General features: G+C 40.8%; 1 protein-coding gene across 1 annotated transcript in view; it reads left to right on the top strand.

Moving 5' to 3' along the window:
* The window catches only part of LOC124612707 (DNA polymerase epsilon catalytic subunit 1), a 313,866-nt gene that overhangs the window by 161,273 nt on the left and 139,457 nt on the right, over positions 1-13,136 (top strand). Inside the window, exon 23 of the mRNA XM_047141058.1 lies at positions 5,058-5,232. Within this exon, the coding sequence (XP_046997014.1) occupies positions 5,058-5,232 (175 nt within the window). The remainder of the gene's footprint in view (positions 1-5,057; positions 5,233-13,136) is intronic.

Genomic DNA, 13,136 nt, shown 5'->3' on the forward strand with positions numbered 1-13,136 from the left:
CCACCTAAGGCAAATTGAATGAGGATACTTAAGACCCTCAGACCTCTCAGCAGCACCTCCTGCAAAGCATACTGCACCATTCTTTTGTGATTCTACAAAGCTTTTGGACTGTGCATTTGTTACTTGTATATCAGCAGCATCATCCATACTAAACTTGTTAGACTCTGTCCACCACAGTGGTGTTTGATTTGCAATGTACAAGCTCCATAGACATTCTCCTGAGGAGGACAATGCAGTTACTGCCTTTCAGATGTGCTTGCTATCTATCAGATCTCCACCCATTCATAGTGTTAGTCGAGTCTGTTCCAAAACCAACAGATCACACTTTTCAAATGTCCCCGTAACAGGTAGACCAATTGGGTCTCTGTTGGAGGCCCTTTCTGTAAGGACCTCCACTTCCTCCCTCTTATCTATGTACATAGGGTTCCCTCTCAGTGCAACTCACCCTTCCCACCCCTCTGCCCCTGCCCATATTGTATACCCAGTCCTGTGGACCTCTTCCATGTCCCTAAAGGAAATACAGATCCCGGCATTCTCAGATATCAGTAATGTTCAGTTCTGCACAGCTACCCCAATCCTGACTGCATCTACACAGATGAATTGAAAGTCAGTGATATTGTTTGTTATGATTTTGCATACACAAGTGAACACAAAAAATATTCTCTGTTGTGTGCATGCACTGTATACACTGTGGAGCCATATACTGGGCTTTGCAACATATCCAAAATCTCACAACAAAGGACTTCTTGATTTGTAGTGACTCCCTGAGCCACTTACAAGGAAAATATTGGTGATACCCCAGAAATGTTTTGGTTGCTAACACCCAACACCTATTAATTGGTCTGCACAGCTTTGGAACAACCACATCATTCATCTTTCACCAAGCCACTTGTTCGTATCAGGAAATGAACTCGCTCACAAATTAACTAAAAATGCAACCACAGCAAAAAACCGTGAACTCGGATTAACCGGGCACAGATCTGTGCTTGCAACTGAGGCATCAGATTTTGAAAACCTCGGATATGGAATGGTACGCTGCCACAACCCTCAACAAGCTGAGAGCAATCAAGGGAGCCACCAAGGCATCTATCCAAACTCTGGGAAAGATGATTCATACTGTGCCAACTGTGTATCGGCCAGACCAGACATACCCACGAGTTCCTTTTATATTAGGAGTTGCAGTTGTGGTAGTTCTCAAAGAATAGCCCATATTCTCACAATGTGTTCCCTGATTGATAATCCGAGACAAGCCATGAACCTGTTTACCTTGCTATCACAGGTACTTGCAGACAATGGGATAGCAGCTTAAAGAGGTGTGTGTTTCATGAGGAAAAGCAAATATTATAACAACAGTTAATATATCTCAGTGTTCGTCAGATAGGTACAGAGGGCGCATCTCTCGCTACGACATGCCTCTACCTGGTTTCTCCACATGCATCATCATGCATTTTAAAATTTTATGTACATATTTTATTTTATTTACTGCTTAAACTAATGAGCTGTCTAAACTATACAAATCTTCATTTTCTCATCACATGTTAGTCATCTGATTACCTTTCTTGGTGTGTGCTTTAGTGATGTTGGTAGGCACGGATACAGAGGGTGTGCTTTCCGCCTCAGATAGCTGCTGTGGGAAGCGTCCAGCTGCAGCTGCTTTCACATCAGCATTTGTTCCCCATGACTAGCTACAGTTTCTAGCTGCCTGGATCTTATGTCACTGTTAACCATTTACTTAACCTCTTAATGCTCAGTGTTGAGAATTTGCATCATACAAATGCTTTGCTAATAACTGGAAGGTTAACTGTTTCTGAATGACAATACCAGTAGTCGCTGATCCTTCATGAAGCTACCAGTGCTTCTGACAAGTGCTGCAGTCTCCAGAGTGTTTCAGATTCCTCTAAAGCACCACTATTTTTGATTTTTATATTTTGTCTAGAAATTTATTCAGGCATTAAGGGGTTAAGTTACTGTCCCACAAATTTTTAACCACAACAACAAAGTTAAGAATCCTGGAGCTGACCATTCTCCTTTTCTCATTTTACATGAATTCTAGTGGTATGAGGGGCTGATAACCAGGACTTTTAATACATTTAAACTCATAATTATCATCATCATCATCATCATCACCATCATCATCATCTTGTAAAGATGTCTGACAAACCACATTTCAGTCTACATGGAAATAACTTTGCGATAGCATGGTATTATCGTATGTGACTGCATACACTAGATACGTGTGAACAGCAGCTTAGTAATCTAATTGAGATATTGTCAACTTTGTGAGATTTTGGTTTATGAGGAGCTAATTACATTCTTAATTTCCTTGGCAGAGCATTGCAATTTGGCTGTATGTACATCACATTGGCATTGTTTGTTGTGTGTATTCCATTGCGTTATTCCTTGAACTGTATGCACTTACCTTCTGAGATAATTCCAGGAAATGGTTATTAAATATGTGGGTACCTGACACCTGTTCCTCATTATTTGTCTGTTTCCTTTAACAACAATTTGTTTAGCAGAGTAGTTGACCAACCGCTGAATTGATATGTTCTTAATAGAATAGTTTCTAATGGGAGGGACCCTCCATACTATATAGTCTCTATAAAGAAACTTCTAAAGAAGCAGTGGCCACTGCACAATAGGCATAAAATACAGCATTGGGCTATAATTAGGGCAATGCTGAATAAAAGATTATTGGCTGTAACAGTGGCAATGTGTAAAGCCTTTAATGATAATTATCTTATTGAAAGACCTCCTACAAAGCTCCACGAAATTCTTGTGTTATGAAAAGTTTGTCACTGGCAGGCACTCACTGATGCCGCAGGAACTGAAATTGAGGGCGGCAAAGTATTGCCACAGTTTAATTCTCACACCACTGCAGAGATGAGTGATATGTATGCTGTTGCTAATACTGAACAACGCTTCAGAGCCCAATGGAATCTCTAAAATTCTATACCGAATTTGCGGCTAAGTTAATCTCACTTGGAACTGTAATATACTGTATATACCTTGAACAAAAATTTGCATCCTGTCACTGAAAAAAAATACACATCTGCTGTTCAGCATCCTTGGCATCTGTCTGTTGTAAAATCTTATAACATATTATAAGCTCAAATATAATGCGTTATCTTGAATGGAATGACCTTGTGGATCCAAAAACATCAATCTTGTAAAACGCTACTTACACTTTCCTCTACATCCTAACACTGATGGATCAAGGTAGACAGGAGGACAGAATATTTCTTGACTTCTGAGCAGTATTTGAGTCAGTATCACACCTATGTTTATTACCAAAGGTATGGTTGTATGGGGTATCAAGTGAAATATGTATTTTGGCTGAAGGAATTCTTGATAAGGAGGATGCATTATGTTCTATAGAAGGTCATTGACAGGTGTAGAAGTAACTTCAGTTGAGACCCAGATAAAGGTATTGGAATTCTTGCTATTCATGTTTTATATTAATAACCTTGGAGAAAATATTAATAGTAATCTTAGACTTTTTGGAGATGGTGCTCTTATCTGTAATTAAAAAAGCTGCACAAATATTCAGTAAGATTTTGATAAGATTTCACAATGTGGTGCAAAAATTGACATGTTCAGAAATGTAAAATTGTGCACTTAAACCAAAAAACTATAGTAACTTATGACCACACCATCAACGAGTCCCAGCTGGAACCAGTCAATCCAGACAAATACCAGAATATAACAGGTTGGTGGTATATGAAGTGGGGTGATCACATCTACTCAATCACATGCTGTCTTTGGTTCATTGGTAGGATAGTAGGAAAATACAGTCAGGAAATTGCCTACAAAACGCTCACGCGGCATATCCTAGAATATTGTCAAGTTTTTGAGGCCAGTACCAAGTGGGAGTAACAGGTGACATTGAATGTGTACGAAGAAGAGCAGTGTGAATGGTCACAGGTTTCTTTGGCCAATGAGAGAAATCACTGGTGTGCTGAGACAACAGAAATACCAGGCACCTTAACATAGACACAGCCTATCCCATCAAAACCTAATTAGAAAGTTTCAAGAGGCAGCTTTATATGAAGAATCTAGGAATGCACTATAACCCTTTATGTAATACTCCAATCAGGATTGCTAAGACAATATCAGACTGTTCACAACCTGCACTCGAGGCATTTAAGCACCCTTTATGTAATACTCCAATCAGGATTGCTAAGATAATACCAGACTGTTCACAACCTGCACTCGAGGCATTTAAGCAGTCATTCTTCTCCATGCATGAAGGGAGAAGGAAGCAGCTCTCATAACTGGTACAATGGTAAGCACACTCTGCCGTGCACTTCAGTGGTTTACTGAGTATAGATGTACATTTAATATGAAATCTCCACTACTTCTCTGTTGTAACCATTTCATATAATTTCCGTTTCCTTGTTCATGACATTTTGATTCTTCTGCAAGCCAGTTCTTTTTATCTCTTTATTAGTGCAGCCATTAAGGATTAATAGAAGTCACCTCTAAATTCATTAAATGTAAAATTTACATTTGTCATATTTTACACATCCCTCCGCCACTTCCTCTAACATTGCTTTGTAATTGTTCATTGTTTATTAATTAGTTTTAACTGTTTCCTGTGACACCACTTTCTGTGGTGTATGATTTGCTGTGCTTCATGGCCAGATGTAAATTTATTTCATTAACTTTTCATATATAAATGTGTTTTCTACTAGTTTACTTTTTTCATGTATAGTTCTGGTTGGAGTGTTAGTGTAAGTGTTACACAGCATTTCCAAATCATTTCTTTTATCTCAATGTATCAGAAAATAAATATTAATAGTTGGCATAGACTGTCATTCGCTTTGGCTGACAGGTGGCATGATAATAGTTGACTTTTTCTAAAAATATTTGAAAATTTTCCAGTGAGTAGGTATATATTGCTGTAATTACAAATGATTTTTCTGTTATCAGCATTTGGGATGCACATACTTCCAATTGTTGATCTAAGCATGTCTTTTATGTACAGGATGCTGAAGCACTACATTATGTTTACTAGGCCCTTATATTGATATATAAGACTGCTATACTTGTTGCAGGTGGGTCGATGAGAAGGATATTTCTGTACCAAACTCGAGCACCACAGGGTCCACGAGCAATGTTTGGACTTTTCCTAACACCAGTTAATCGGGCTTTAATTTTTGTTTTGGACACTGTAAGAACCAACAACATGCCTGCCATGGGTCGACTTTATGAGACTGCACGCGCAGAAAAGTGAGTTCCCTTCTGCCCTTCTTTTTATGTCAGTATGTTCATGTTACTATATAGTTATAAGTTGTAAATTTACAGGAATTTTTGAGTGATATTGTTTATGAACGGTATAGTTTGCTAAAACAGCATATGAAAAGTGCCTCTCCGGCTTAATCATTTTTAGCAGCAGATGTGGTGGTGGTCTTCTTCAGTCTAAAGACTAGTTTGATGCAGCTCTCCATACTACTCTATCCTGTGGAAGCCTCTTCATCTCCAAATAACTACTGCAACCTACATACTTCTGAATCTCCTTCCTATATTCATCTCTTGGTCTCCCTCTACAAATTTTACCCCCAATGCTTCCCTCCAGTACTAAATTCATGATCCCTTGATGTCTCAGAACGTGACCTATCAGCTGATCCCTCCTTTTAATCAAGTTGCTCAACAAATTTCTTTTCTCCCCAATTCTCTTCAGTTCCTCCTCATTAGTTATGCAATCTACCCATCTAATCTTCAGCATTCTTCTGTCCACCGCATTTCAAAAGTGTCTATTATCTTCTTGTCTAGGCTGTTTATCATCCTTGTTTCACTTCCATATAGGGCTACACTCCAGACAAATACTTTAAGAGAAGACTTCCTTTCATCTTAACAGATATCTCTTATTCACAAACACTTTTCTTTCCATTGCTAGTCTACATTTTATATCCTCTTTGCTTTGGCCATAATTAGTTACTTTGCTGCCGAAATAGCAAAACTCATCTGCTACTTCAAGTGCGGTGTTTCCCCCCAATCGAATTTCCTCACCATCGCCTTATTTAATTCGACTACGTTCCATTATCCTTGTTTTGATTTTGTTGATGTTCATCTTATATGGTTCATTGTGTGGGTTCCTGTAGTCATGTCCTAGTTCATGAACCACGGGCAACATACGAGTGGCCAAGTAAGTGGTCCCGACAGTCGGGATACCAGTCACTTTGGAATAAGGCTGGGCATCTCGGACATATTCTGAGTCGTGGTCACCTTTGTGCTCATATGGCAAAGACTACCAAATCCACCGGTTAGTCCCTCAACCGTTAGGGGTAAAACCCAATGGGACTCGGGGCAAGTAAGGCTAGCAACCTGCTTCCCCGGTACTTTAAATATGATGCTGGCAACAATCAGAGCAAAATGCCTCGGGCCTTTGGAGGTGACGGAGTCCCACCTCTAACTGACAAACCAGGGACTCCTAAGATACAACGTGGCAAACAAATGGTAATGAGATGGGGAGCTATTAATATCAATGGGGGCTACTCTGGGAAGAAGGTAGAGCTGGCAGAGGCTGCAAGTAAGATGGGGCTGGACGTCTTAGCTGTTAGTGACATTCAGGTAAGGGGTGAGAAAGAAGAGGAAGTGGGAGAATACAAGGTCTACCTGTCAGGAGTCAAAGCAGGAATAGCACAATGGGGTGTAGGGCTTTACATCAGGAAAGAAATGGAACCCAGCGTAGTTGCAATAAGGTATGTAAACGAACGACTGATGTGGATAGATTTGACAGTGTCTAGCAAGAAAATTAGGATTGTGTCAGTATATTCGCATTGTGAAGGGACAGATCAAGATAAGATGGATAGTTTTTATGAGGCACTCAGTGATGTAGTTGTTAGAGTAAAGGACAAGGACAGTGTTCTGCTCATGGGTGATTTTAACGCCAGGATTGGAAATCGAACAGAAGGGTATGAAAAGGTTATGGGTAAATTTGGAGAGGATATGGAGGCCAACAGGAACGGGAAACAACTCTCGGATTTCTGTGCCAGTATGGGCTTGGTAATCACAAACTCCTTTTTTAAACATAAGAACATTCACCGGTATACTTGGGAAGGCAGGGGAACCAGATCTGTCATCGACTATATAATAATAGATCAGGAATTCAGGAAGGCTGTGAGGGACACATGTGTATTCAGGGGATTCTTTGATGACACTGATCATTATTTAATCTGCTGTGAAATTGGGATTGTGAGGCCGAAAGTGCAGGAGGTCAGGTCCATATGTAGGAGGATAAGAGTGGAAAACTTCAGGATAAGGAAATCAGGCACAAGTACATAACAGCGATCTCAGAAAGGTACCAGTTAGTTGAATGTAGTCAACTACAGTCATTGGAAAAGGAATGAACAAGGTACAGGGACACAGTACTAGAAGTGGCTAAAGAATGTCTTGGAACAGTAGTGTGTAAAAGTAGGATGAAGCAAACAGCTTGGTGGAATGACACAATCAAGGCAGCCTGTAAAAGGAAAAAGAAGGTGTATCAAAAATGGGTACATACTAGAACTCAGGTAGACAGAGAAAGTTATGTTGAAGGAAGAAACAAAGCCAAACAGATAATTGCAGCATCCAAGAAGAAATCTTGGGAAGACTTTGGAAACAGGTTGGAGACTATGGGTCAAGCTGCTGGAAAACCATTCTGGAGTGTAATTAGCAGTCTCCGAAAGGGAGGTAAGAAGGAAATGACAAGTATTTTGGACAGGTCAGGAAAACTGCTGGTGAATCCTATGGATGCCTTGGGCAGATGGAGGGAATATTTCGAAGAGTTGCTCAATGTACGTGAAAATACGATCAGTAATGTTTCAGATTTCGAGGTAGAATGGGATAGGAATGATGATGGAAATAGGATCACATTTGAGGAAGTGGAGAAAATTGTCAATAGATTGCAGTGCAATAAAGCACCTGGGGTGGATGAAATTAAGTCGGAACTCATCAAATACAGTGGAATGTCAGGTCTTAAATGGCTACATAGAATAATTGAAATGGCCTGGGAGTCGGGACAGGTTCCATCAGACTGGACAAAAGCAGTAATCACACCAGTCTTTAAACATGGAAACAGAAAAGATTGTAACAACTACAGAGGTATCTCTTTAATCAGCGTTGTGGATAAAATCTTCTCAGGTATTGTTGAAAGGAAAGTGCGAGTATTAGTTGAGGACCAGTTGGATGAAAATCAGTGTGGGTTTAGGCCTCTTAGAGGTTGTCAGGACCAGATCTTTAGCTTACGGCAAATAATGGAGAAGTCTTATGAGTGGAACAGGGAATTGTGTCTATGCTTTATAGATCTAGAAAAGGCATATGACCGGGTTCCTAGGAGGAAGTTATTGTCTGTTCTACGAGATTATGGAATGGGAGGCAAACTTTTGCAAGCAATTAAAGGTCTTTACACGGATAGTCAGGCAGCAGTTAGAGTTGACGGTAAATTGAGTTCATGGTTCAGAGTAGTTTCAGGGGTAAGATAAGGCTGCAACCTGTCTCCACTGTTGTTCATATTATTTATGGATCATATGTTGAAAACAATAGACTGGCTGGGTGAGATTAGGATATGTGAACACAAAATAAGCAGTCTTGCATATGCGGATGACTTAGTTGTGATGGTAGATTCGATTGAAAGTTTGTAAAGTAATATTCCAGAGCTAGATCAGGAATGTAAGGACTATGGTATGAAGATTAGCATCTCCAAAACGAAAGTAATGTCAGTGGGAAAGAAATATAAGCGGATTGAGTGCCAAATAGGAGGAACAAAGTTAGAACAGGTGGACGGTTTCAAGTACTTAGGATGCATATTCTCACAGGATGGCAACATAGTGAAAGAACTGGAAGCGAGGTGTAGCAAAGCTAATGCAGTGAGCGCTCAGCTACGATCTACTCTCTTCTGCAAGAAGGAAGTCAGTACCAAGACTAAGTTATCTGTGCACCGTTCAATCTTTCGACCAACTTTGTTGTATGGGAGCGAAAGCTGGGTGGTTTCAGGTTACCTTATCAACAAGGTTGAGGTTACGGATATGAAAATAGCTAGGATGATTGCAGGTACTAGTAGATGGGAACAATGGCAGGAGGGTGTCCACAAAGAAAAACTAGGAATGAACTCTATAGATGTAGCAGTCAGGGGGAACAGGCTTAGATGGTGGGGTCATGTTACACGCATGGGAGAAGCAAGGTTACCCAAGAGACTCATGGGTTCAGCAGTAGAGGGTAGGAGTCGGGGCAGACCAAGGAGAAGGTACCTGGATTCGGTTAAGAATGATTTTGAAGTAATAGGTTTAACATCAGAGGAGGCACCAATGTTAGCACTGAATAGGGGATCATGGAGGAATTTTATAAGGGGGCTATGCTCCAGACTGAACGCTGAAAGGCATAATCAGTCTTAAATGATGATGATGATGATCATCTTATATACTCTTTTCAACTGCTCTTCCAAGTTCTTTGCGGTCTCTGGCAGAATTACATTGTCATTGGCAAACCTCAACGTTGGTCGTATTTTTTTGTTTTATTAACCGCAAAATCGATTTTCGGTCCCTTAGTGACCATCCTCAGTGCTGTAATGTACAATTTAAATTGGTAGGCACTGGTGTCAACAAGCTTAGAGCGATCACATAAACTCAAGCTTAGAGCGATCACATAAACTTTATGAGTTTATGTGATCGCTCTAAGCTTGTTGACACCAGTGCCTACCAATTTAAATTGTATATTACAGCTCAGAGGATGTTCACTAAGCGACCGAAAATCGATTTTGCGCTTAATAAAACAAAAAAAATATGGCCAATTCTGTCTCTCCTTCCAAGTATATCCATTATCTGGTCGTGGTGCACAGGACACTCCATGGAGTCGCCAATCAATAAACCTCAAAGTGTTTATTTCTTGTCCTTGGACTTGACTTTGTTCACCAAATTTTTCTTTGTTTTCCTTTACTGCTTGCTCAATGTACAGGTTGAATAACATCGGAGACAGGCTACAAACCTGTCTCACTCCCTCCCTTTTCCATGCCCCTCAACTCTTATGACTGCCATCTGGTTGCAGTACAAGTTGTAAATAGCCTTTCGCTCTCTGTATTTCACCACTGCTACCTTCAGAATTTCAAAGCGATTATTCCAGTCAGCATTGTCAAAAGCTTTCTCTAAGTCTATAAATGCTATAAACATAGGTTTGCCTTTTCTTAACATACCTTCTAAGATAAGTCGTAATATCAATATTGCCTTGTGTGTTGTGTTCCTACATTTCTCCAAAATCCAAACTGAGCTTCCCAGAGGTCAGCTTTTCGATTCATGTGTAAAGAATTTGTGTTAGTATTTTGCAGCTATCAACATAAGTTTATAACCTTGTCCTTCATGTACATTGAATATAAGCTATATTTTTTGAAGTACCACAGTCTCTTCCTGCATACAGCTCTCTCAACTTTTATGAACAGTAGTAATGATCAACATGAGGTGTTAACTGTTTCCACAGTTGCGGAAAACTCTACTTATACAGTGCTGCACTATCAACAGTAAAAAACAGTATTTACGTCATTTTATAGGTGCAGTGTTGTGTAGGATATACATAACTTTGAAATTGTGACTGACAAATAGTATTTACAGCAAACAATATGCATCTTGCTTATGCAATATGACAAGAGATGGAACTGTAGACCAGTGATAGGGAGCAACATGGCACATGACGTGAAAAGTGCTCTACTTTGTTGTATAAGTAAACACAATCAGTAGACTGAACAGAACTGTATTCCTCGGAAGCATTAACAACTTGAACACACACACACACACACACACACGTCTGAGGCGCTCTCTGCGGATGACATAGCACGTTTCTCTCACGATGCTGATGATACTGGTATCAGGTGACAGAATCCCTGATGACTGTGTCGCAAGTAATAGAGAAACTGCTGGTTCGGGCACCAAAGATGGATGCCCTTATCAGTTTCGGGAGTGGAGACTCGACAGCAGCAGGGGATGTGACGCCCGATTGGGTGGGCTCGGAGGCAGTGGTGTGACATTAGGGGACACGTGGCCATCCACACGAAAGTGAAGCTGATCGTGGAGCATTGAGCAGAGGTTGTCCTCCGTACAAATGTTGCAGAGATGCTGGCCTCAGCATCTGGCAGTAACAGCTGGAATCCATTTAGGGCAACATCTCAAACTGCGTGCCCAGACAGCCACACCCAGCTGGAAGAGGCATGTCAGCTGCACAGGGTGATGTCCAGGTGGAGGACGAAGGACAAAATCCAAGCTGGTCTAAAATGTGTCAATGGGCCATTGCTTTTGTGTGTTATACACTCAGTGATCTGAATGTAATAAACAAACAACCTCCAAACAAAGCACTGAGGGGATCACTATCTGAGGGGCCATGTTGATATGTGTCTAAAAGCAGAACACCATCCACAACAGAGAATTAACGTCAGAAGACTTAATAACTACAGAGATTGTCGGACACACGGGAAGGTGGTGAATCCGGCCACCCATGTTGAACAAATGTTATGATTTGCAAAATGGTACCTGAAGCTACAGACTTCACAATCCGAGTGCTAGTTACAGGAAAACCATCAACTGTCTGCTGTGTGCCAACATCAATGTGAAATCAAAGTAATTCCTCCGGATCAAATCCTAGTCTGGACCAGCCGGCAGACGGGACAAAGCATCGGCATTTGTGTGGTGATTCATAGGGCAGAAATGAATCTTGTAGTTGTAACGCAAAAGAAAAAGATGCCAATGTTGAATGTGGTGTGCCGCTTTATCCGGTAATGACACAGAAGGACTGAATAAGGAAACCAATAACTTGTGACTGATGACCAGGTGGAATTTGGCACCATAGACAAAAACGTGGAATTTCTTCACAGCAAATACAATGGCCTAAGCTTTCTTTTCTGTTAGTTGTTCCAAAAAATATTGAAAAATAGTGGGAGTACTGGTGACTCCAAAAACCAACTGCAAATATTGGTACAGTCCAAAAGGGGTATTGGCATCTAACATATGTTGTCATTCTGTATCTAAAGGGAGCTGTAAATAGGCATCCAACAAGTCAGTTTTTGAGAAATATTTACCACCTAATAACTTTGCAAAGAGTTCATCTGGCCACGGTGTCAGGTATGTATCCACTGTAGATTGTACAGGGTGACACACGGGAAACGGACAGTTTTGGAACTGCGTAGTACTGAGGGCACGGTGTGGGAGGTGGTCATGGTGGGGATAGTTCTGATCGACACAAGACGCCATTTCATTTACTCAGTCACTATGGAGCAGTGGGACTTGCAATGTCGAGTGTTTGTCTATGACAGATTCGTGAAAAGTGGTGAGTCTATTATTGCTACACAACGATTGTTTCGTGCGCTGTTTATGTCAGTTGACATGGAGCTGTAACACAATCCTCGGGTGAAAAACTTCAGATCAACTGAAAACATACTGAATAAGAAGCATCCTGGCCCGAGACGCAGAGCAACAACACCAGAAAATGTTGAAAGGGTAGGGCTAGTGGCAGTCAGAAGCCCAGGACGGTCAGCTAGACATCATGCTAGTGAGTTGCGAATCAATCGTGAATCGGTTTGAAAAATTTTGCTAAAAGAATTAAAATTCCATCCCTACAAAATGCTCATTGTCCAACAACTTAAGGAAACTGATTTTGCTGTATGAGAAGACTTCGCTTACAGAATGCAAGTGATTTTGGGATCGAATGAAAATGAAATTTTATTGATGAGCGATGAAGCTCATTTTCATTTCAACAGGACCGTGAATAAGCAAAACCTATGTTACTGGGCTCCAGAGCATCCACACCTTATCCACCAGCGTCCTCTACACTCAGAAAAAGTAACAGTCTGGTGTGCTCTTGGCTCTGTTGGCATTATTGGACCTTATTTTTTTGAAGAGAACGGGCTCACAGTTACTGTTAATTTGGTTCGTTAGATTTGTATGCTTGAAACATTCTTGAAACCAGAACTAAGAAGACGACGAATCCCTTTAAAACGCATTTGGTTCCTGCAGGATGGGGCAACATCGCACACTGCAAACACTTCAATGACAGTTCTTAGTCGCATGTTTCCTGGTCGGAGTATCTCACATTTTGGCAATGTTCCTTGACCTCCCAGGTCTCCCGACTTGTCAGTATGTGACTCTTTTCTGTGATGTACCATAGGAACTGCGTCTATA

The sequence above is a fragment of the Schistocerca americana genome, chromosome 4 (assembly GCF_021461395.2).
Source record: "Schistocerca americana isolate TAMUIC-IGC-003095 chromosome 4, iqSchAmer2.1, whole genome shotgun sequence".
NCBI lineage: Eukaryota > Metazoa > Arthropoda > Insecta > Orthoptera > Acrididae > Schistocerca > Schistocerca americana.